Raw genomic sequence first — 23,632 nt, 5'->3', positions numbered from 1 at the left:
TGATTTTGGTTCGGACCACTGAAATTTGCAGGTTGTAAGTCTGCTAGTTGGCAGCATTTTCTTGCTTGTCACATGGGGATATGTATTCGAGACTAGCATGAATTGCACTTTTCATATCACATTAAGATAGTTGGAATACATTTCAACGCCTCAGTAAACGCAATTCAGTGTTGGAATATTGTTCATGAGGGTAATAGTATACTGTGGCATAGTATCTCGGTGAAGAAACAGTTTATGACCTGATCTGTTCAGTTGCCTTTAAGACCTCTGTATTATTTACAGGTATATAGTATCTAGTGGCTCTTCTCTGTTGAAGGTTGCCGGCTTACAGTCATGGCATGCCAGAGCTGCCATCTTGCGGTACATTCAGGCTGTTGTGTTTGGAAACATGTTCCTCATGGACAGACCAGAACACAAACAGTGTATCCATGACATCCTGCTGCATCTCATCTGTGATGAACAACTAGAGGTAGGTCCTGTTTGTCATAGAACCCAAGGCTTGGTGAGGTAGCCTAGTGGTTAAAGCATTACACCGAAGACCTGGGGTTTGATTCCCCACATTGGTGCTATGTTTGAAGCCCATTTCTGGTGTCCCTGCTGTGATATTGCTTAAATCTTGAAAACTGGCGTGAAACTAAACTCGCCCATCCAACATTGCTTCAAGACACCAGTGCTGACAACGCGTCAAGTACTCCTTATTTTTTGAATGAGCTACTGGTGTAAAGATAATGGTGTTAAGCTGTGATCCGTTGATATTTCATTTTACCATGATAGCAATGGTTGTTTGTCATGCTGTCTACCACTTCTTTGTTGCTTAATAGAGTGTCCTTTTCGTCTACCTTCAAGCGAAGTTAGATTTAGTAGAGCAAAAGAAATTTGTAGAAACTATCTGAACCTCTATATGCCAGTATTGTTCAAAATGGACGATCCAATGGTAGCTACAACCAGAAGGTACAGCTATTGCACATTTACTGGAATTATTGTTCTCAAAATGTACGGAAAAAGGTGTAATGATGAGAAAAGTATTCTAATTGTTAAGGAAGCATAATAAAGTATACTGAACAGCACAAGAAATGCAAGTCTCATGAAGTGTTCATGTTTATGTCTTCTATTCAAAAACTTGACCCAAAGTGAACAGTTGCATTTCTTTTGCTGTTCAGTATATGTTTTAACTCAAAATGTATGTTTTGACAGCAATACATGATACAAGATTTAATCCTTATCATCTGACCAGAATGTCGGTATCAGGTCACTACCTATCAGGTCTACGTATAATGAAACAGGTCAGGAAAGTTGTGTTGATGCTGAATGAAACATTCTGTATTGATGATATCTCTGAGAGTGATGTTGGCGTTTTCCAGTCGTATTTACAGTGTATGATTTATGTGTTGTAGGTGCGTGAGATGGCCAGTGTGACTCTGAGTGGACTCCTACATTGTGGCTACATGGAGATGGAGGAAGATTTCATTGTAAGTTAACATCCAGTGACGGCTTCAGGTCATCATAGAGCTGAGATTGTTTTGTAGAATGAGATGCAGGTTAGCATTGGTCTTTAAGAATCCGTGTATATCATAGGAGGCTCCTGATGTTTGCTTGTCAGGTTTACTTGGTAAATGCATGTCATCATGTTTCTTTGGTGTAGAGATCAATGCTCATTATGTCCGTAGGTTGGCACAGGACTTGATTATTTACAGTTTTCTTCACTTCTGTGCACATTAAACAATAACAAAGAAAATCAACAAACAAATGTTGAATTTGAGTATATCGTTTGAGTAGTGGATACATTTTTTCAGGATTTTCATCTCTGAGAAATTCTTAGATGCTTTTTAAGGGGCATTGAAACAGGCATATCAGATAGTTGTTTGGCTAATGCTATCCCATAAGAATGAGTTAGTAAATTGTATTTTCTCACAATGCAGTACAGGCTCTATGACAGTGTTCCTATTGTTCTCATCTGTTTAAAAACTAACTGGAACTTATTTGAAAACTGGAAGTGATTTTCATGTTGTGATTTTGATACTCTTAGGGGCATTTTGAGCGACTAAGTCGCACAAAACTGAAAAAGCGAAAGAAGACAAGTGAGTCTGTATCCATGGAGTCCCTGATCCAGAGACATGCTGGAGTCCTGGGGCTAGGGGCCTGTGTCCAGGCGTTCCCCTACCAGGTGCCAGAGTTTATACCTCGTGTACTCATGGAGCTGAGTCCTCACGTCAACGACCCACAGCCGATACAGGTAGGTCGACATTGTCATATCACCTTCAGCCCATACAGGTAGGTCTACCATCACACCACTGACAGGTAATAGAGGTAGGACGACCATCATACCACCCACATTTCATATAAGTAGGTTGACAGTGTACAGCATGTAAAGCCCATCTTCAGTGTCCCTTGTCAGTGTGTTGCTGGAACAGTGCTGAAAGCAGCACACATATTAAACTCAAACCAAACTCGCACTCAGCTTATTGAAAGCAGAACTTGGAAGTTTTTGAAAATGAAGAGATCAGACCCCATATTTTCGTAACATTCATCACACTATAAACTTCTTACCCCATTCTTAACACATTGCCTGCAATCCAAGTTAAGAATTCTTAGGGTGTATTTAGCAATGAAATGATATTCAAATTAATATATATTCCTATCTGTTCCAGATGTCTGTGAAGAAGATTCTATCAAACTTCCGACGTACACATCACGACAACTGGCATGACCATAAGCTCAAATTCACCGATGACCAGCTGGTCATTCTCACCGACCTGCTGGTGTCCCCAAACTACTATGCATAACATTGTGGCATACTAGGTGGGTACTCAGGTATAGGAGCTTCGAAGTTGTAAAATGACAGATACCTCCCATTCTGATTTTACCTTAATCACTGCTATTTTAATTTAAAATTAAGATGATGTAGACATGTATTACTGGAAAATTGTGTACCTTCAGCTGTTTACTTGTTCCATTGTGTTCAGTTTGCTATATCATTAACTCTGCAGGGAGCACATTATATGTATACTGAACAGCAAAACAAACTCAACTCTGTCTTTGTTTTGTTTTTTTTTCAAGTTTTTAAACAGAAGACATAAACATGAATGCTTACTTTTAAGAGATATCTTTTTTCTTTTCTTTTTTTTTTTTCTTTTTTTGAAAATCTCGCTTCTATTGCTCTTCAGCATATATGTTAAACCGGTTTGTTTGCAATTTCTGTCAAATAACCTCTGCAAGCATATGAATTTTGTGAACATAATTAAAAGGTAGTTCATATGTTTAGTTTAGTTTAAACATATTTTATTCACAGTATGAAAAAGATTGGGGACATGTTCTTTCAACTTATAAAAACCCTCTCTAAATTCACTTTCAACTTAAAAAAACCCTCTCTAAATTCATATGTGCACATGCTACTACTGAAAATAGTTTTAAAATCAATAGTACCGGACCCCCTTTCACAAAGTTCTCATAAGCATCAGATCTTGTAACTGTTCTTGTAGCATTCGTACTTCCCATGTTACAGAATAGTAATTACACATGTTACGAGACACGTTATGAGATCTTAGACTTATGAGAGCTTTGTGAAACAGGGCCCTGGTCTTCAGCAACCCTTGCTTGTTGCAAAAGGGTGACTAACAGGGTCAAGTGGTCACTGAATTGGTATACCATTTTTATGAATCAATTTTTATGATGTCCATCACTGGATTGTGTACATCATATAGCTGAAATAGTGCTCAGTGCAGCATTAAACAAAAATAAACAAAATTATTAGGACAAACTGAAAATTTTGTTTCCCTGACATGCGCTAATGTTGTTTGTCATCAAGGTCCGTAGTACCTCATCAGCTTAATTGGGGATTTGGTGTTAGTATTCTTGATTTTGGGGATTGGATGTCATGATTGCCTAAAGGTGTGGTTAGTTGCTTTTGCTTGTAACTTGTTTAGGTGAATGTTACTAGTTTGTAATAAGGAAGGATAACAGTATACGAATGAACAACTTCTTTATTATAGTGAGAGCAACTCTTGGTGTAGGTTCTTCATCACTTGTTTGATAAGGGTGTTAGCGTGTTCACTAAAGCATCACCTTTGCTGTAGTAAAGATTTGTCATCTGTATATTATCTTTCCATACAAACCCAACTTAATGCCTCTCAAAGAAGCAAGTTTGTCTTGTCTAGACTGAATTGGTAACATGTTGCTGTCACTAGGACTATATAGTGTTTCGATGATTGAAAATAATTGAAAACCAGTCAAAATGAAGAATTAAAAATAGTTATCGATTCTGTAAGACGTGTTTTCAATTAATCAGAATTGTGTTTGTTTAAAATAACACTTTTGATTAAAGTAAACAAATAATTAAATTTGATGATTATTCACGAACAAACATACTGAACAGCTTAAAGCTATGTGCATTTTAACATTTTAACCATTTTTACTGTATAATTACAATTCTACTGTCTCTCTTGCATGCATACATGCATTTCATTGCATGACAGTATTAGTTATAGAAAAGATCAGTAAAAGAAAATGGGGAAAAAAACATTAAAATTGGTGATTACATTAAAAATGGGAATTTATCAATTACAATCAATAATCGTTCACAAGTTCTCCAGTAATCGATAGTTGATTTTGTTTCTGATTCCAAACACAAGGAATATTGCAGACTCAGAATGAAACAGCAGTTATTCTTACTAACCTCTTTCTTTATGTTTGTCTTCAAGGTCAACCATAACATTGGTGTCACTCAACCACCTGCTTCCAGACCAGCCCTGCAGTCAAGGAGGATGCGTATTGCCCAGCAAGCTTTTAATGCATGTTTGTGTGCATGTTGTTGAACATGCTGCAAAAATGTGCAGTGTGATCTGAACACACCTCCACTGCTACTCAACCTGTAATGTGACTTGTGCAGTACAGTCAAAATATTGTTGATATCGCTTGTGTGTGTATTTAAATGTTGGTCGTCAATTTATGCTAGATCTCGGTAGGAGGATTATCAAAATGTACACTTTGGCATTACTTTTTAATGCATTCTTGTTACAAAATGTATCCCTTGAAAATGGTCAGATTTGATTATTCAGTTATCAAAATTGTGTATATGTGTGACTGAACTGTATCTTCATGTACAAAGCTGAAATGTCACTCATGTGAAATATAAACATGTAAAGTTGTATCTGTTTGAATTATTTCCCATGAACAAGCCAACAAGCCACCATTAAAATGGTGTATGATTTATCAAAATTACTGTCCTAAATTTGTTCAGAAATGTGACAAGTGAAAAACATTTATTGTGAGTTTATCATTGGTAAGTGAAGTACTGTGATCCAGTCTGTTGGTGATTGAAACTGACATTTTATATTGGTATAACCCACACATTGAGAGTTTTACTACATGAATGACAATGCTGAATTCTAGCATCTTTTTCATAAAGCTACCATCTCCCTGTGACTCCTTTCGTGTAACATAGCCTTACAGTAACTGTAGAGAGATGATAGTTTTGTGAAATGAGTTCTCGGTTGTCAAGGTGCTTAGCCGTTCTATGTCTCACATGTATCTTTTACCAGGTCAGGTTGATGCCTTATATCTACAGCTGTTTGAAACTGGCTGTGAATAAATAGTTTTAGGCGATGGTCAAAAACCTGTGGTTGTGGTGTTCTGTTACCAGTTCAAACAGATTGTGTTTCAAGATTTTACCACTATACCCCTGATGGTTTGTTTCAACAAAACTTTAACACTTAGGGCTTTCCTCCCAAAGACTCTCTTTGTGATATAACTGCGGAACAATTCAAGGTTGTATTTGACTTAACAAACCGACATATTTCTAACAGTGCATGATGTATGCAAAAGTTATTGTTCAAGATGTGTATTTTCCTCTTCTGATGACCCTGTGAAGATCCAGGTTAGACCTGATCTTCACTAACCCATGCTGTCATAACAGGAGACTAATAGGATTGGGTCATCACACTTGCTGACTTGGTGTACACATCTCATCATATCCCAGTTGCATTGATTGAAGCACGTGCTATTGATCACTGGATTCTGGGCCAGACTCGATTATTTACAGATACAGCAGGAATATTGTTGAGTTTGGCGTAATACTAAACTCAGTCTTCTGATTAGTGCAGGGAAGTTAACGTTCAGTATTAGAAATCGTTAATCTATAAGCTCTGTATTGAGTAGTAAACATTTAATATTGCTTAGACCCCACAAAACTGTGATACAGGTGGAACACCGTTCAAAGAAATGTAAAATCAAACTCCAACTCCTGTCTACCCTCTATATGTCTGGCTAAGCACCTTGATCCACTGCATGTCTTCTATGCCAGTCTTACCATACTCCACAACAGTCCCGTGTAGTGGTTTTAGTCCTATGTTTTTATTTCTGTATCATCTTGATAAACTAGACTTCATCCTGTAGCTTGGAGTCAGGAATTAACTGCTTTTACTATTCCTGTTGATGAAAAAAAGTGTTGATCCTCATTTAGTTCTCAAATTTCTCAATGGACTGATTCACAGTTCCAGTGGAATTTCAGACTGTGAATCAGAGGAAAGTTGCATGATATATCCAACAAATATTTTTGTATGATCTTTTAGGGTTTGCAATAATGATGAGGAACTGTTATGTATATTGGCCAAATGTGAATGCTGTGATATGTAATGTTACATATTCAGAGTATCATAATAATGATAAACAGCATTATTTGTGATGGCCAAAGTGCTCTGACCTCTAAGTGGTCATTGTGTGTGTGTTTGATCTTGTTGTGAGGATTCATATGTTTTAGTTGGTTTACAAAAGCAACCAACAAAGAAAAATCAAAACTGAAATTGAGAGACAAATTACTTTTGAAATTTTCATCTCCTATTCTGTAAACTGTTAACAATTGTTTTAAATTTATTGCATGTTATTATCTATATTCATGAGGCAAGGTGAATATTGCATTGAATATTGTAACTGTAGCAAAAACAAAATCAAATATTATTGGTACCTCCTCAAGACTTCTTTCTTTCTCATTCTGAGGCTGTTGTACTAATCTTAGAGTTGAGTATTTTAAAAGGATTATCAACATTGAATTTTATGTCATAAATTTGTAAGCCAGCTAATAAAAAATGAAAGGCATTTTGTTTGGATTCAGATTTTGTTGTTATCGTAAGGTGTTATTCAGTTGACACAGATTCCGTTTCATTGAAGGGAAGAAGTTTTGTTGACTGTTGGTTGGTTCTGTGATTCAGAGAAGAACAGGGCTCCTTTCAACGAAGTAACTTTTACTAAGGTCAACCTTAACTCCCATTGACTCTTAAGTCACCTTAGTGACTTACGATCACTTTTGTGCTTTGTGAAAAGAGGCCCGTGGTTTGATTGTCATCATGGGTATTCAGTGTATGAAATAAGCCCAAATCCCTGCCAGACATTAGGGCTAACAACTTCAGTATGTTACCAGCCCAAAATGGATTTAACCATACCCGACGCCAAGATATGGCGAATTTACTCAGATGTGTGGAACATCAAAAAATTTTACCAGACCAATGGCCAGCTGTAAATTTAGACCATCTGTCAGAAAACTAGCCTGTCTCAGGCGGTCAGAGGGGCCTTGTTTCATACACTTGGGTGTTATGTGTGAAACTTATTCTTGGTACCTTGCGGTTAGGTGGCTGCGATACATTCAGTCTCACACTCACACTCACACTCACATTCACACCCAACAGCTGTTAAAGTTAGATATATAGAGATTAGCAAACAGCCCAGGAGTGGATGAGGGGCATAGGTGGTCAAGTTTACGAAGGGACACCATTACTGCCCTTTGCTGTGTCAGGATCTGCTTGTCATGGCTTTAGACCTCAGGTTTGAGTCAGCACCATAGGATATTGATCATAGTAGGTCGACCTAGGTCCTGATCCACAAAGCATTCCTTGCCCTATGACATTCATAAGTATATATTAAACTGTAGAGTTATGACCAGTGTGCGACACAGCATTGTCCAGCCAGCCAGTGGCTAGTAAATATCCAGTAGGGCCAGTAAATTTCGACAGTCAATGGCCCATTTCTGTAATATTTGGCTTAGTTTCTACATTAAAATTTCGGGTTAGTGAATTATGTGGGTAGTAAGTTTCGGGCATAGCTAGTCCAAATGGCTAGCAAAATTTGAAACTGTTTTGCAACTGGTTATGAAAGATCATAACATTACAAAAGCTTTGTAGATTGGGACCTTGTCACAGGCTTATCACCTTTGTGATATGTGCAGGTGCTCTGCTCTGTGTACTATGCTACTTGCCAAGCTGTCCTGGAACAAAAGTTTATGGTTAGTGTAGATACAGTGCATGAAAAACAAGGTAGCCATTTGATGGTATGCTGTTGAGATTATAGTTTACTTCACCAAACACAGCTTATCAGTACACCGGAATACTGCGAGTGACTTTACTCTAAGAGTGGAACGACCTGATAGCAGCTTTCCTTTAAGCCTCATCAAGAATGAGAGTCTTCAATATCTCATGCTTCCCTCACTATCTGTAGCAACATACTCCTATTAAAGAATTGTTGTGATGACTGGAGTTCAAGGCTGATATCAGTGGCAGCTTGCTTTGCTTTTAATTGTCAAAATCAAAAGTAAAATATTAAATTGTTGAAATATTTGAAAATGGTGTTTCTATCACAGATTTCTCCAAGAAAGATTTTTTTTTTATTTTTTTTTGGGGGGGAGAGTGTTTTGTTTTGTTTTGGTCTGTTTTTGTGTGTGTGTGTGTGTGTGTGTGTGTGTTTGCTTTTGTTGGTTTTTTTTGTTGTTTTTTTTTTTCCACAACAGAATTTAATCAAACTTCTCCCATTCTGCTGGTGATAATTCTTCCTATCCTTTTAACAGTTATCCACAATTATACATGGATAATTTCCCAGCAACTGAATTGTCTAAATGAAGGTCCTCTCGTACAGTAGAAGCATAATGTGTTACAAAGCTTGTCTGTATATGAAAAGTGTTTGGTCTCAGGTTGCCAAAAACATCACTCCAGTGAAGATTGAGGTATCAGCATTCAGCACCCAAGAGGAGACAAACTAATCAGATGGTCACGCTTGTTGACTTATTTAATGCACACATCATATCCCAAATATACAACTAAAACTAAATAGGAGGTGTTGGATTTACAAGATTGATAAAATACAAATGATGAAGCTAAGGAGGAAACAGGTGCTGAAGAGAAATTAAGGGAAAATGTGTATTTGTGCAAAACCCTTCTATCCCCTACTATTTTTTTGATGATATACATAGGTCAGATATGAGTCATTAGATTTTCTGTTCCAGATTTGATTACTTATGGACTGTTAGCAAGAATATGGCTGGGTACTAGTTTCAACATAAAACATAACTCCCTCATCACTGGCTTACATGACAAAAACCTGGCTTGATATGAACATGTTTAAATGTAGATATAAGTTCTGTTTAATACTAAGGTGGCAGTCCTTTTGAAATGAGATGCCAGAATTTGTAAACCTTCAATACCTATTCAGTTAAAGTATTTCTGTCGTTTCTTTGAAGACACATTCAGGTACAATGAATATTTTTGTTTACAAACTTGGTCTTCAGTATTTTGCAGGACTAACCACCTGTCTATATAAACAAAACCCTGCTTGTCATATGATCACTGCCACAAGCTGCAAGGTATGAGCAAGTGTCAGATAAGGTTGATTCATCTAGTGTTTACCCTTCTGTAGCTGTGCTATGCATTGTTGGTACTTGGGGTGTTTGTTTTGTTATGAATTGTATCTGCATTCAAAGATACAGATGGTGGTGAATCACCCCTGATCCAACATCCTGTTGATGAAGTGCATGAGTTCTTGGTCGGCACTGTACGTGTATTTTGATCATGCGATTTCATAGTTCATATATATTACTACACAGGTTTGAGTGGGTATAGTGAAATGTGTAATTCTGTTTTGAAAAATACTTCATATGTTTCTGGTTTGCAAATAATCAGATGGTCAGGTACCCTGACTTGGCTGACATATGTCATCATATCCGAATAGTGTAGATCAATGATCATGCTGTTGATCACTGGTTTGTCTGATCCAGACTTTATTATTGACAGAAAGCCACCATACAGCTTGAATATTGCGGAGTGTGGCGTTAAACATCAAATAAACAAATGTTTCTATTTTGAATGTCATGGAATAAGAATAAAAAATGTCCTTATCCAAAGTGAAGTATACTACCAGGGACCATATTATATAGTCTCTGAAACTACACATCAAAAGTTTAGAATCACTAGTGTAAATGTAGCCAATATTTTCAGTCAAATGTTCTAAACTAGAGTTTGTGAAATATTCCATACTGTTTATACGTGCTGTTTACACACGAACTGATGTATTGTAAAACATATCTGTAACATAGAAAAGATTTTTGTCAAGACACAATAAATGATGAACCTTGAAATTTGGTGAATTCTTACCAAACTTTTACACCAAAAAACATCTAGTATTTAGCAAGATATTTGCACATGCTTTCATCAATTTGATGCATGCATGATCCTCATGCAGTTCATCTGCATGGGGTTGGCAGTTGGTTCCACAAAGTTAGGTGAGAAATTCATCATTGATGTAACTACATATATATACATATTATATAGTTTAAGTGAGTCTAAACTTTTGTTGGGTAATGTATATTTAAAGAAATGTCTTTGATATTGCGTTTTCATTGACATATAATTGTTGCCTCTAGGTTGCTGGGAGGAGTCACATGGATAGTGACTCAATGACCTGGAGACCTGTATAGTAAATTGGCTTCTGCTCTGTTGTTGATGTGTGCTCTCCTTGTGAGTTGTGTATCATCCTGTATAGAATCAGTACTTTGTTCCAGCCAGATCTGTATTTATACCCTATGTATGTTGAAAGGAAATAGTGATTGAGACATTGTAGTAAATTGTTTATAGGAACAGGTCTCAAGCAACAGGTGCTTGTTAGAGAATACTTAAATGAACATTGTGTGGTCACAATGGTGTCTCATATGGATATTGGTTGCTTGCCGACTACAGCTGTGGATGATGTTGAACAATGCATCCAGGGCTAATATGATGGCAGCTCCTATACTCAACTGTCTCAGCGCTAAAAGTTATTTTGAACAGTGACACCCTGTTCCACAAGGGATCTTGGCAGAAAGTTATAATTACCTGTCTATAATTAGATCTACTATAGTCATCATACTGTGCCTACTTATTGACACAAGGCTTCACTACTTTTAAAGGCAAACTCTCAACTATCCCAACTGATAATTTCAACTGGTTTGTCGGAGTCATCCTTAAATCATCCTCATCAAGCGACGCTTCTGCTTAAAACTGAATCACCATTCACTGAGGCTTGCTTCATGAGGTTTATTTTATTGGTCTGTGTCCAGACAGATTAACAAGTCAAATAGAAAGTAGGGTTTTTTTTATTTCTTTTGAAAAGTGTAAATGTAATGCATAATTAGGAAGATAGTTATGTATATTAATCCCAGCAAATATTGCAGATAAGTTTGATATTAGTTTTAATGCAGGTACTTATGCATGATGTGAAGTTCCATGTATATCTGTGCTGTGTTAAGTGTTAGCCCAGGGTATCTCAAGGATGCTGCCTAAGCACAAAATTGTGCTATATACTGTTGATGAGAAAGGTATTATCAAGTTGACAGTTTTGAGGAAATAAAAGAGGAACACAAAATATTTGCTTTCTTGATGTTTTGTAGAAACTTGTGGTAGTTTTGTGTTATGTTTGTTATTTTAATGCCATGCGCTGCAATATTCCACCTATATGGCAGCAGTCTGTAAATAAAAAGTCAGGACCAGACAATCCAGTGATCATCATCATGAGCATGATCTACCCACTTAGGATACCTTGATGTGTCAACCAAGTAAGCAAGTCTAACCATCACCATGTGGTAATTACAGGGGTAAGTTAGCATTCCCAAATCCCAAATATGACATCTGTTTCATTTGACCACTTTCTAAATGTCATTGTCTAGTCACAAGTTAGCATTGAAACTGAAATTTTCAGATGTTTTGTGTCTTGTCCCTCAGACCGCCCTGTTTAAATCTCTTACGGAATCCAGCTCTGTAAACGTGTATGTGCTAATATTATTTCAACATGACCACCTTTGCCGCCATATTGGAAGTGTCAAATCTGTATGGTCAAAATTGAAGTGGAGCCTTTCTGCAGTATTTTCTGCCCTGTAATTTTATAAGGTGTAAGAGTTTGACATGGAAAGGGTGATGGCACAAAGGCACTACAAGCACTTGCTTGGGCTGCGACTTCTGAAGTCTTGGTAGCGGGAGCTGTGGTAGGTGGCGCTTTAGTCTGTCTCACAGTCCCTGAACCACATTATTTTGCCTAATAACAAGCCTTCTCTGCAGTGCTAAAGCCTTAACTGAAGCAAGTCTAGATTTCCTCATGTTCAGAATCTCTTCGTCTCCCTGGGTCTCCTTTTCAGTTAAAATGGGTTTGTTTGTTACTGTCAGAATTATATATATTCAAAGACTAAGCCTTAGTCTAGTGGCGCATTTGTGAGGCGTTCTTGAAGAAAGGTGACTGGGTGCCTTATTCGCCTGAGTCAGCGTTCCTGTGACGTCTGCCTAGAAGGCCCAAAGACTGGGCTCGGTCTTCAGCTGCTCATACGACAAGTGGGTAAAGGCAAACACTTGTTGTAACCCCACCTGTCCATTAAAGGGACACATGGATTGACCTGCTGGAATCTTGTGTACTGCATGGTATCTCGACTGAATAGCTCTTTTAAAATCGCCATCAGTTACAAGTCAATTACAAGGACTGTTTTCACTTCACCTCTTGGTATAGGCGGTGTGGTAGCCAGTGGTTAAGGTGTTTGCTCGTCGCGCCGCCAAAGACACGGGTTCGATTCCCAACATGGGCACAATGAGTGAAACCCATATCTGGTATTACCCTCTGTGATAAAAGCAGCAGCATCCACCTCTTAGTCTGCATTATGCATTAGGCAACAGATGTCTCTCCTGGAAGTACCCACGACCTATGCTCCTGCTGGAGTAAACAATCGCTGATTATATCAGTGAGACTGATTATATTGATCAGTTAACGCTCTGACACCAACACATGACACGGATAGTAAGTTATGTTTGCAGGAGAGATGTAGCGTTGATCTTTATAGGAGATACCGTAAGTCAACACCAACAGTGCACTTAATGATGTACGCCACTGGCACTTTCTCAAGTATAAAGGTGATAAGTAGTTGTACAGTTTGTAGTGTATATTCCGATGTCACTTGCATATGTGCGGTAAACAAGAATCATATATTTAGACTAGGTGTTATTGACATTGTAGATTTGTTTATTAAACACCAATCCATTTTCTGATGTTCATTTTTGGAAGTTCTGAAACGTGAACATTGCACATGAATTTCAGTTACTGACTCTGGGTCAGCGTCTAAGTAGCCAGGTAGACATATAGAATATAGATTTAAATAATATGTCGCTGAGACTGCCTTGAACAACAATTTGTAATACGTGTTATCCGAGATTTTGTCTTGCGTAAGAATGCTGCCAATTTCGTCACTGTTTTGCTTACAGCGATAAAATTACTTTGCGACGAAAATGTTTAACGTGGGAAATACTGTCTACTATAAGGGTAGCAAAGCAGTATTGCAAATGCGGCATACCAAAAACAGCTTTTACCAGACGACGAAAATCGACTTTCCCCAATGATGAATGAAAACTACACGGACACACAGGAAATGGGACGTAACTCCTCTGCGGTTAGAACTTATCGCCAAACATATTGCTACCATCACGTAACCGTTGGACAGCATTGGAACACTGTATCTTGCGACGTAATCTGATACACCATGGCGTCGAGTGAGTGAGTGACCTTCAGCTGTATTCCTGTAATATAACCCAGGGTAAACCAGAAAAGGGCCTTATGCATTATATTCACTGGGGAACAACTCGGGTTTCGGCGCGATGAACGAGCGTTTTAATCGCAGGCAACCCCACCACCCCTCCTGGAGTGGAGCCCACAAATATCAAGTTACAAAACGGCGAGACTGACGAAGATCATGGACCATATAGACAACCGACGGATCACCCGTGTTCATTTTACAGCAGGTAGGAGAGCGCAATTCAATTTACAAAATCCCACACATTATGACGACCATTGCCCTTTAACAATGAACGTCGTTTTGCACAGGAGAAAGGCGTAAGTATGGTTTTCCGTGAGCAACAGTGGTAGTTTTCTGTTTCTATGACTCATACAGATAGTGTTACCTTTAATGATGAACACGGCTTTATATTGCCGAGTCTGTATCAACTTTCTTAAACTCATGCAGGGAATGTTATACCTTAAACGACAAGGTTTTGCCTTCCAGGTCTCTTTCTGGAAGTCATACAGATTCAAATTGGATGTTCCACTTCTTCAGACGTCTTTCTGAGCAGATCATACTTTTATGTGTATTACATTTGTCATTATAGTTGTTTTGGCTAATTCCAGTTGCGTAGATCGGTGATCATACTGTTGATCCCTGGATTGTCTGACCCGATAATTTACAGACCGCCGCCATATAGCTGGAATATTGCTGAGTGCGGCGTAAAACTAAACGCCTGCATTATGAAAACCATATCACGTCAGCATATAACTATGAAATGGAGTAGAATCCAGACGGGTGATAGATGTCATGAGCATCGGTTGAGTTACGGTAACATAACCAAAATGAGAACCTGAAGCACTGGGTGGATCTTCAGCAACGTTTCTTGTCAGAAACCCGGACTAACGGGAAAGGGTGGTCAGGGTGGTAACCTTACTTGTCATAAAACCGAACTAACGGAATCGGGTGGTCAGGGTGGCAACCTCACTTGTTATAAAACCGGACTATCGGAATCGGGTGGTTCGGGTGGCAACCTTACTGGTCATAAAACCGGACCATCAGGAGGTCAGGGTGGTATCCTTACTTGTCATAAAACCGAACTAATGGGATCGAGACTTGGTTGAAACATGTCACCATATCCAAATAACGCAGAACGGTGCTCATGATATCAATGACCTTGTTTATATACTGACCACCGTCTTATAGATGGAATATTACGGAGCGTTGCTTAATAAAACATACGCAACCGCCGATCACGAATGTGACCACCCGAAACAATCATATCACTTCCTTGGGCGGTAGGGTAGCCTAGTGGTTAAAGCGTTCGCTCGTCACCCCGGTTCGATTCCCCACATGGGCACAGTGAGTGAAGCCCATTTCTTGTGTTTGTCTATGTGACATTGCTAGAAATAGTTAGATGCGGCGTATAACTAGGGGAGTGGAGTAGTCTAGTGGTTAAAGCGTTTGCTCATCACGCCGAAGACCCGGGTTCGATTCCCACATGGGTACAATGTGTGAAGCCTATTTCTCGTGTCCACCGCCGTGTAATTGCTGGAAAAGCTAAGAGCGGCGTAAAATGATACTCACCCCAAGCCTAGTGACGGTTTCGTACTTTTTCTATCTAGTTTGGGTCAAACCTAATCTTCAAGTATATACTTTCTTTCGTCGTGCAGCTTACTTAATCATATTATTGGACCCAACGTAATCACATATAAGAAAGACCCTTAGTTTTCAAAACTGGTATCATACATGGTGGCAGGACCACATTGGTGCAAATCTACACAACGCAGTGCAAAACAATTCCCAGTCTTGACAAACAGATTTCACAGCATCAAATGAGAAGTAACTACGAAAAATATACTGAGGGAAAAAAATAAGGGATCACATGAAAGGACAAGTGTTCCTTTAATTTTTCCACGGTTTCTTCACAAGCAAATAAGTGAATATGTGTGCTTTCATGTGATCCTTATTTTGTTCTCTCAGCATATATGAAATGACCAAAACGATCATATTACCAGGCGTTTTCGAAATGGGTTACCGAAAGCCAGTACAATGGGTTACAAAGTCAGTATTTCCATCCGACGTCGCCTTGGCGTGTGTCCTGTAATCAGACCAGACAATCAGGTGATCGATGTTTAAACAGAAAGAATAACGTTGGGGAAAAAATTGTTTAATACAAAACAGTGTGGGGGTGGGGGCGTCAGTATTAATGCCACGGGCCAAACATTTCGTCACTAGTTGACTCAGCTTCGATAAATGCCTCTGAGTTCATGATGAAACTCGGAAGATTCAGTCGAAATACAGAAACATCAACCATGTTCAGCTGTACTGCATTTCTTATGTTGTTCAGCTATACTGCATTTCTTAAGTTGTTCAGCTGTACTGCATGTCTTATGTTGTTCAGCTGTACTGCATTTCTTAAGTCGTTCAGCTGTACTGCATGTCTTATGTTGTTCAGCTGTACTGCATTTCTTATGTTGTTCAGCTGTACTGCATTTCTTAAGTTGTTCAGCTGTACTGCATGTCTTATGTTGTTCAGCTGTACTGCATTTCTTAAGTCGTTCAGCTGTACTGCATGTCTTATGTTGTTCAGCTGTACTGCATTTCTTATGTTGTTCAGCTGTACTGCATTTCTTAAGTTGTTCAGCTGTACTGCATGTCTTATGTTGTTCAGCTGTACTGCATTTCTTAAGTTGTTCAGCTGTACTGCATGTCTTATGTTGTTCAGCTGAACTGCATCTCTTAAGTTGTTCAGCTGAACTGCATTTCTTAAGTTGTTCGGCTGAACTGCATTTTTTAAGTTGTTCAGCTGTACTGCATGTCTTAAGTTGTTCAGCTGTACTGCATTTCTTAAGTTGTTCAGCTGAACTGCATTTCTGAAGTTGTTCAGCTGTACTGCATGTCTTATGTTGTTCAGCTGTACTGCATTTCTTAAGTTGTTCAGCTGTACTGCATGTCTTATGTTGTTCAGCTGTACTGCATGTCTTATGTTGTTCAGCTGTACTGCATTTCTTAAGTCGTTCAGCTGTACTGCATGTCTTATGTTGTTCAGCTGTACTGCATTTCTTAAGTTGTTCAGCTGTACTGCATGTCTTATGTTGTTCAGCTGAACTGCATCTCTTAAGTTGTTCAGCTGAACTGCATTTCTTAAGTTGTTCGGCTGAACTGCATTTTTTAAGTTGTTCAGCTGTACTGCATGTCTTAAGTTGTTCAGCTGTACTGCATTTCTTAAGTTGTTCAGCTGAACTGCATTTCTGAAGTTGTTCAGCTGAACTGCATTTCTTAAGTTGTTCAGCTGTACTGCATGTCTTATGTTGTTCAGCTGTACTGCATTTCCTAAGTTGTTCAGCTGTACTGCATGTCTTAAGTTGTTCAGCTGTACTGCATGTCTTATGTTGTTCAGCTGTACTGCATTTTTTAAGTTGTTCAGCTGAACTGCATGTCTTAAGTTGTTCAGCTGTACTGCATTTCTTATGTTGTTCAGCTGTACTGCATTTCTTAAGTTGTTCAGCTGAACTGCATTTCTTAAGTTGTTCAGCTGTACTGCATGTCTTAAGTTGTTCAGCTGTACTGCATGTCTTAAGTTGTTCAGCTGTACTGCATTTCTTAAGTTGTTCAGCTGAACTGCATTTCTGAAGTTGTTCAGCTGAACTGCATTTCTTAAGTTGTTCAGCTGTACTGCATGTCTTATGTTGTTCAGCTGTACTGCATTTCCTAAGTTGTTCAGCTGTACTGCATGTCTTAAGTTGTTCAGCTGTACTGCATTTCCTAAGTTGTTCAGCTGTACTGCATGTCTTAAGTTGTTCAGCTGTACTGCATTTTTTAAGTTGTTCAGCTGTACTGCATGTCTTATGTTGTTCAGCTGTACTGCATTTCTTAAGTTGTTCAGCTGAACTGCATTTCTTAAGTTGTTCAGCTGTACTGCATGTCTTAAGTTGTTCAGCTGTACTGCATGTCTTATGTTGTTCAGCTGTACTGCATTTTTTAAGTTGTTCAGCTGTACTGCATGTCTTATGTTGTTCAGCTATACTGCATTTCTTAAGTTGTTCAGCTGAACTGCATTTCTTAAGTTGTTCAGCTGTACTGCATGTCTTAAGTTGTTCAGCTGTACTGCATGTCCTATGTTGTTCAGCTGTACTGCATTTATTAAGTTATAAGTGAAATTTTGGACGAAGATATATTCTGATCTCTACCATGGCCACATTATACCATCGGCACTTTTTGACTCTTTGCAATGACTCTTCCTGGTCGGTAAAGAGAGTGAATGTATTCATACCTTTCAGTTACTATGAATAAGGTTATCAAAAACCGTATATATATATATATATATATTCCTGTATGCATTGGTATTGGCTAGTGGTATGCTCGCAAATGGAATATCCCATACTATTTTAGAATGGCATGTTTGTAGTGGACACTCGACCCTTATGAATGGTTATACGGTTTTTGATAAACTTCTTCATAGTAACTGAACGGTATGAATATACCTTTAACATGTGTGTGTGTGTGTGTGTGTGTGTGTGTGTGTGTGTGTGCAAGCACCATCTTGCATTCAAAGACTTTCATAAGTTCTCTACTTTGAGAGAGTATGGTTTTACGCCGCTTTAAGCAATAGTCCAGCAACATCACGACGTGGGCTCCAAATCTCCGTATTTTGAAACGAAAAGTGATGATATGATAATATGAAGATATTTTATAGGGCCGTTAGCGCCAAGGGTAAATGTTGGACAACGATGAATGTGACCCCTGAGTAACGAGGATAGTTCTGAACATGGCAAAATGTAGCGACATTGTCGTTGAAGTACTGTACATGTTCAGGTGGTAATAAGTATGGGCGATCTAGAGTTCAATTGTTAAGTGTAACAGCTTGTGAGAAGAAAACTTTACATTCTGAAAAAGAAATATCATTAAATACTTTAGATACTGAACAGCAAAAGAAACGCAAGTTTAAAAAAAATGAAATCTCATAAAAGTAAGTACAATCTATTCATGCTGATGCCTTCTATTTGAAAACGGGACAAAAACATTTGTTGCATTTCTTTTGCTGTTCAGTATATTATTATTTATTATCATAAATAAGGTACAAACTTGTGTTTCTTGTATTCAATGGTTAATGAAAGGTATTTATCTTAGTTAATCGCAGTCCTGAGAGAAAAGTGAGTGAGTTTAGTTTTAGGCGGCATTACGCAATATTCCAGCTATTTAGCGGCGGTTTGTACATAATCGGGTCTGGATCAGGCATTCCAATGATCAACAGCATGAGCATCGATCTATGCAGTAGGGATACAATGACATGCGTCAATCAGGTCAGCAGGCTGGACAACCCGAGCCCATTAGTCGCCTCTTACGACAAGCATGGGTTGCTGAAGACCAATTCTAACCCGGATGTTCGCGGGGGACCTGGGACAGGAAGTAGTATGACAGATGACATATGCCATACTCTGACAACTGTGACAGGTGTCTGACGAAATCCTCTGACAATGTATGGTAGGTTATTGCACTACAGTGAGGTGTAAGGCCATTGGTGAGGAACATGCACGTGCTTATATTTAAATATGTGCATTATTGTGAAACAATCTCGTGGCTAAACCGCGTGTGACGTGGCATTTGTGACAAGACGTGATGACGTGACACGTAACATACGAATACATCAGAAGGCAGTCTGAAAGATGGAAGGGTTGTGGGGTTCTTCAGTGGAAGAACCAACAATCAGAAAACATCTCCCATATTGAAAAGGTTGTCGAGTTTCAGTTGTATAGAAAACACTTCCTGCAGACTTCTACCCTCTCGTGGAAAACCACAACTGTCGTTTCAACAACGGAGTGGAATTCACGTAGACGTTTCTATTGGACGCCCCATCAGTGGGAAGAACTAATTCACAACACTCTTTTAATATACACAGACCATATTGTTTATCACACACAGAAACCAGACCTGGATCCCGCTAACGAGCCGTCATAAAGCTCCCGCTGGCCTATATCTTGTCACATCACACTACACCACCGTCCACGTCCACTGATTAAGCACCGTCATCCAAGGTGTAGGTCGTGTGTCACCAGCAGTCGTGGAGATAAGCTTATGAGTACACACCAATCCTAGTATCGGCCACAATGGCATGAGGGAAGTACTGATGCGCCAACCACACGCAATCCACAAGTACTTCCAGTATTAAGCTCATATAGCCGTTAATTCAGACCCAGATACGTTGTGTCCACGAACACTGGCCATACTGCGAGAACAGGCGGTCAATACCTTGTGGTTTATGGCAGATCTGGACACACTGGGGTTAGGTTTCATCAACATTAGGAGTGGCTGTTAGACTATAGTATTACATACTGCCTTCTTTCCATGTGTGGATTGGTATTTGTATCAGCACACAGCTTCCATGATCAACCGATACAGATATCTCTGCTAATGCACCCCTACACTGATGAAGACGCTTCCCAGCTGTAAGCCAACACGGTTTCATCGATGTCCATCTGAGCGTACGTCAAGACAGTAACTAACGTATCTTGGTCCCTTATGAATCCCCGCTGATGTCAACGTGTCAGTACTGTGTATTCATAGTCGTTTCTAGATATGCCCACCTTCTAGATACCGTTCTAGAATTTGACGCATCGAACGCTGAGCATTTATGAACACCGTGCACGAAGCCATTTTAAGGTCAAGCAACTTTTGGAATCACCTTCACGCATTGTGGAGATTTCCTATACCATGAAGATTTCAATATACAAAAACATAAGAAATCGTGTAATGGTTCCACATTAATTTTAGTGTGACATTTCTGATAAGGTGTCTCAGTGAAAGATTCATGAACTGTGGGCTAGTGAAGGATATCATAAGATATAGGTTCTAGTTTTGCATACTATTGTGGTTCTCCGGAACAACTTTTTATTGCCCAGCCTTGGAAAAAATCCGAGGATAGCCTATTCGTGAAATTCACTATACTGCTACACCTGGTTGCTATTTGCCATATCTTGTATTTTGGCATTCTCTTTGGTTGACAGTTCCGTTCTTCCTGAAAGAAATTCCAATACCTCACCATGTTCGCGAAGTCGTTTTAGAAGGCACAACAGCTGAACGTTTCTACATGCATGCACAGAAGTCTAGATATTCACATGTGTAGGATGACTTCACAGAATATTGTCATGCAAACACGCATGTCAGGTGACATGATCAGTCTCATGACACCAGAGTATATGTACTTCCAACACATCGCGACGCGATCTGCCTTTAACACGACTTGTAATCTTCGCTTTAATGAGCCACGCACAGATCGCTTCGTAAACTCCTGACATAGATATTAGATTCTAGTCATTAATCTCAAGAACGTTGATTAGTCTCTGTTCATTAATCACGTAGCAACATGGTTGGATGTAACTCGTTAGACTTCTTAAACTGACAGCTGAGTCCATTTGTGTTTGTCTAATGGCGCTGTAGATGGGTTTATGTGTCATGGTGTCATTCAATCATCTGCATAAGCACCATGATTTCTTCATAACTGATGCGATTCCTCCACGTTGTCAAATGCCCTATTTTCTTTACCTCTCGATCCATTCATTTCATGAAAATAGATCTGCCTACCTTCCCGACCCCCTCTCGGGACCTCATAATGTCCTGGAACCCCACCCTTAAAATAATGAGCGTTGGGTTCAGTCAAGCGCCTGTGGGACTGAGGGGGAAAGTTGAACACTGGCGGGTTGGCCATTGCGTTTTCATACGACCGTCTTCTCTGGTAATACCTGGCACCGGGCATTGGGTTGTCACGGTCACGTCGGCCATGTTCCCTCGCGTAGTCGGGGGGATGGACCGTGTAATCGTTGCTGACTACAGATGGATGAGTGCATGCGGCCGCATAAAAGTCGTACGCATCCTCGCCCAATGTCCTAACGATGACGTTGGAGCCGAATGAACTGCGTCTGTAGTTGAAGATCTCGGGTGCTGCCAGATCACCGTACTGCGAGGCACTACGAGGTCGACTTAACGACGAGGCTGAGGTTGATGTGGTCAAAGGGCAAGCCACTGCGGCTGCGCGGCGGGCTGCTATCCGCTCTTTAATCTTCTTACGATCTCTGAAATGAGGGATAATATTAGTTTTTGGAAACATACAGCGTTTTGAAAAATCAAGTTATTATTCATAAATGTTATGAAAGGATATACTTGTCTTTTATGGTTAGCGATAAGAAAGTCGAGAAATGTTACGACCATTGGTGTGGTGTTAGTATTATCTGGTTGTTTCTTGGATCAAACCAAAGACCAACGGATCCAGGCATACTTAAAGGGGCGTAACTCTGCACAGCGAACAATAGTTGAAAAAGGCTTCCCGTTTGTAACAAGTGCTTGCCTTGAAGTATTTATTAAATAATGTCAGAAAAGGAGGTGGAGATGACTGAGTATGATTTTACGCCGCGGAGAATTGAACGCAAGTCCTCGATGCGAGGGAGCAAACACTGTTACTTCAAGCCTAGCAATCATCCCCTTAACGTTCCCATTACACTGAGTGAGTGGGTTTAGTTTTCCGCTGCTATAAGCAATGTTTCAGCAACATCACCGTGACAGACACAGAAATGGACCTCACATAGTGTATCCATGGGGACAATCGTACAAGGTTTTTCAGTGTGACGAGCGAACACTTTAACCATAAGGCTATAGCACAGCCCACGTTACTTTGAGATAGTCTAGAAACCTACAGTGCAAAAGTCTGGTTTATCACTCGCACCGGACGGCCTGTTTGTCTGAATATTGTAACTGTATACACAGTAATGAATGCCTGGATGATAGTGTCGCCGATGGTGATGCATTTACTTCTGCAGAGTTGTGTCCCTTGGACACGCCAGAAACAAACGATCGTGAGTTCGAATCCGGTTCGCCGTTTACTACGTTTGGCAGCACCATACCCGTGCTCCCGGTTTTCACTAAAGAAGTTAACTTTGAAACCTGCATCACTTCGGGTTTTCCTCCCATATTTAGCAGACACGTCGTGATATAACTGGAACACTTAACTCAGTCACCCATACTGCAGACAATACTATCTATTCATTGAGAACTACGTTAATCCGGGTTACAAATGCTCTTCATTAACTCATGCTTGTTGTTAGAGATGACTAACGGGATCGGGTAGTCAGGCTTACTGGTTTGGTTGACACATGTCATGGTATCCCAATTGCGTGGATTGATGCTCTTGCTGGGTTGTCTGGTCCAGACTCGATTATTTGCTGGAAGACTGATGAGTGAGTCGTAAAACTCACTCATTCACTCATCATTGTACCTACCTACATACAATACCCAATACCACAGTATTATTTGCAGACCGCCACCATATACTAAAACGAGAGTGGCGTAAACCTGAACAAGTTCAATGATCCGCTTTAACTTTAAGCAATGCTATTTTCCAAGCGACTTATCTGTCAGTGGCATATCTGATTCGAGAAAATCAGTCTGAAGTTATATACTGGTATGTACTTGGCGAATGTGTCAGGTCATCCAATCACTCAACACAACAGTAGCAGAGACCAATATCATCAACACGACGATCACCAGAGATGGATGAATATTGACGATTCCCATACTTCATCACTAATTAACCTCTCCCAGCGAGAAACTATGGTCTACCAACCAGCAAATTGGACGCTCAATGGGGGATCATCATTGGGTCGATCAGCGTTAACTAGGGGCAAGTGGGTTGGGTGCCTGGCAATGAAGTGCGAGAGGGGATGGACGGGGAAAACAGATGTAGCTCCTGTATCGCGAATATTCGGAACTGAGCTGATAGGTGAACATCTCACAACCCGAGACTCATTTATCCGTACTTTAACC

The 23,632-nt window shown here is 39.6% G+C and overlaps 3 protein-coding genes across 5 annotated transcripts in view; 1 reads left to right on the top strand and 2 right to left on the bottom strand.

Annotated features, from left to right (window-relative positions):
- The window catches only part of LOC137293736 (proteasome activator complex subunit 4-like), a 52,938-nt gene extending 45,849 nt beyond the window's left edge, over nucleotides 1-7,089 (top strand). The window contains exons 41-45 of the mRNA XM_067824448.1: nucleotides 317-469; nucleotides 1,395-1,469; nucleotides 2,027-2,233; nucleotides 2,649-2,799; nucleotides 4,698-7,089. Of these exons, the coding sequence (XP_067680549.1) occupies nucleotides 317-469; nucleotides 1,395-1,469; nucleotides 2,027-2,233; nucleotides 2,649-2,783 (570 nt within the window). The 3' untranslated portion in view covers nucleotides 2,784-2,799; nucleotides 4,698-7,089. The remainder of the gene's footprint in view (nucleotides 1-316; nucleotides 470-1,394; nucleotides 1,470-2,026; nucleotides 2,234-2,648; nucleotides 2,800-4,697) is intronic.
- Nucleotides 7,090-16,166: 9,077 nt separating this feature from the next.
- On the bottom strand, nucleotides 16,167-20,473 carry LOC137295294 (uncharacterized protein PF3D7_1120600-like). Its single transcript, XM_067826608.1, has 2 exons — nucleotides 20,404-20,473; nucleotides 16,167-17,791 (listed from the first exon to the last, which is right to left on the bottom strand). The coding sequence occupies exons 1-2, from the start codon at nucleotides 20,471-20,473 to the stop codon at nucleotides 16,167-16,169; spliced, it is 1,695 nt and encodes a 564-aa protein (XP_067682709.1).
- Nucleotides 18,721-23,632, bottom strand: part of LOC137294501 (uncharacterized) — a 29,347-nt gene continuing 24,435 nt past the window's right edge. For 2 of the 3 annotated variants that reach the window (XM_067825530.1, XM_067825529.1), the window contains one exon: nucleotides 18,721-21,888. In XM_067825530.1, coding sequence (XP_067681631.1) covers nucleotides 21,312-21,888 — 577 coding nt within the window. In that variant the 3' untranslated portion in view covers nucleotides 18,721-21,311. The remainder of the gene's footprint in view (nucleotides 21,889-23,632) is intronic. The other variant, XM_067825531.1, reaches the window with a different exon arrangement.

The sequence above is a fragment of the Haliotis asinina genome, chromosome 8 (genome assembly GCF_037392515.1).
Source record: "Haliotis asinina isolate JCU_RB_2024 chromosome 8, JCU_Hal_asi_v2, whole genome shotgun sequence".
Taxonomy (NCBI): domain Eukaryota; kingdom Metazoa; phylum Mollusca; class Gastropoda; order Lepetellida; family Haliotidae; genus Haliotis; species Haliotis asinina.
This window is presented reverse-complemented; position numbering and strand designations above follow the sequence as displayed.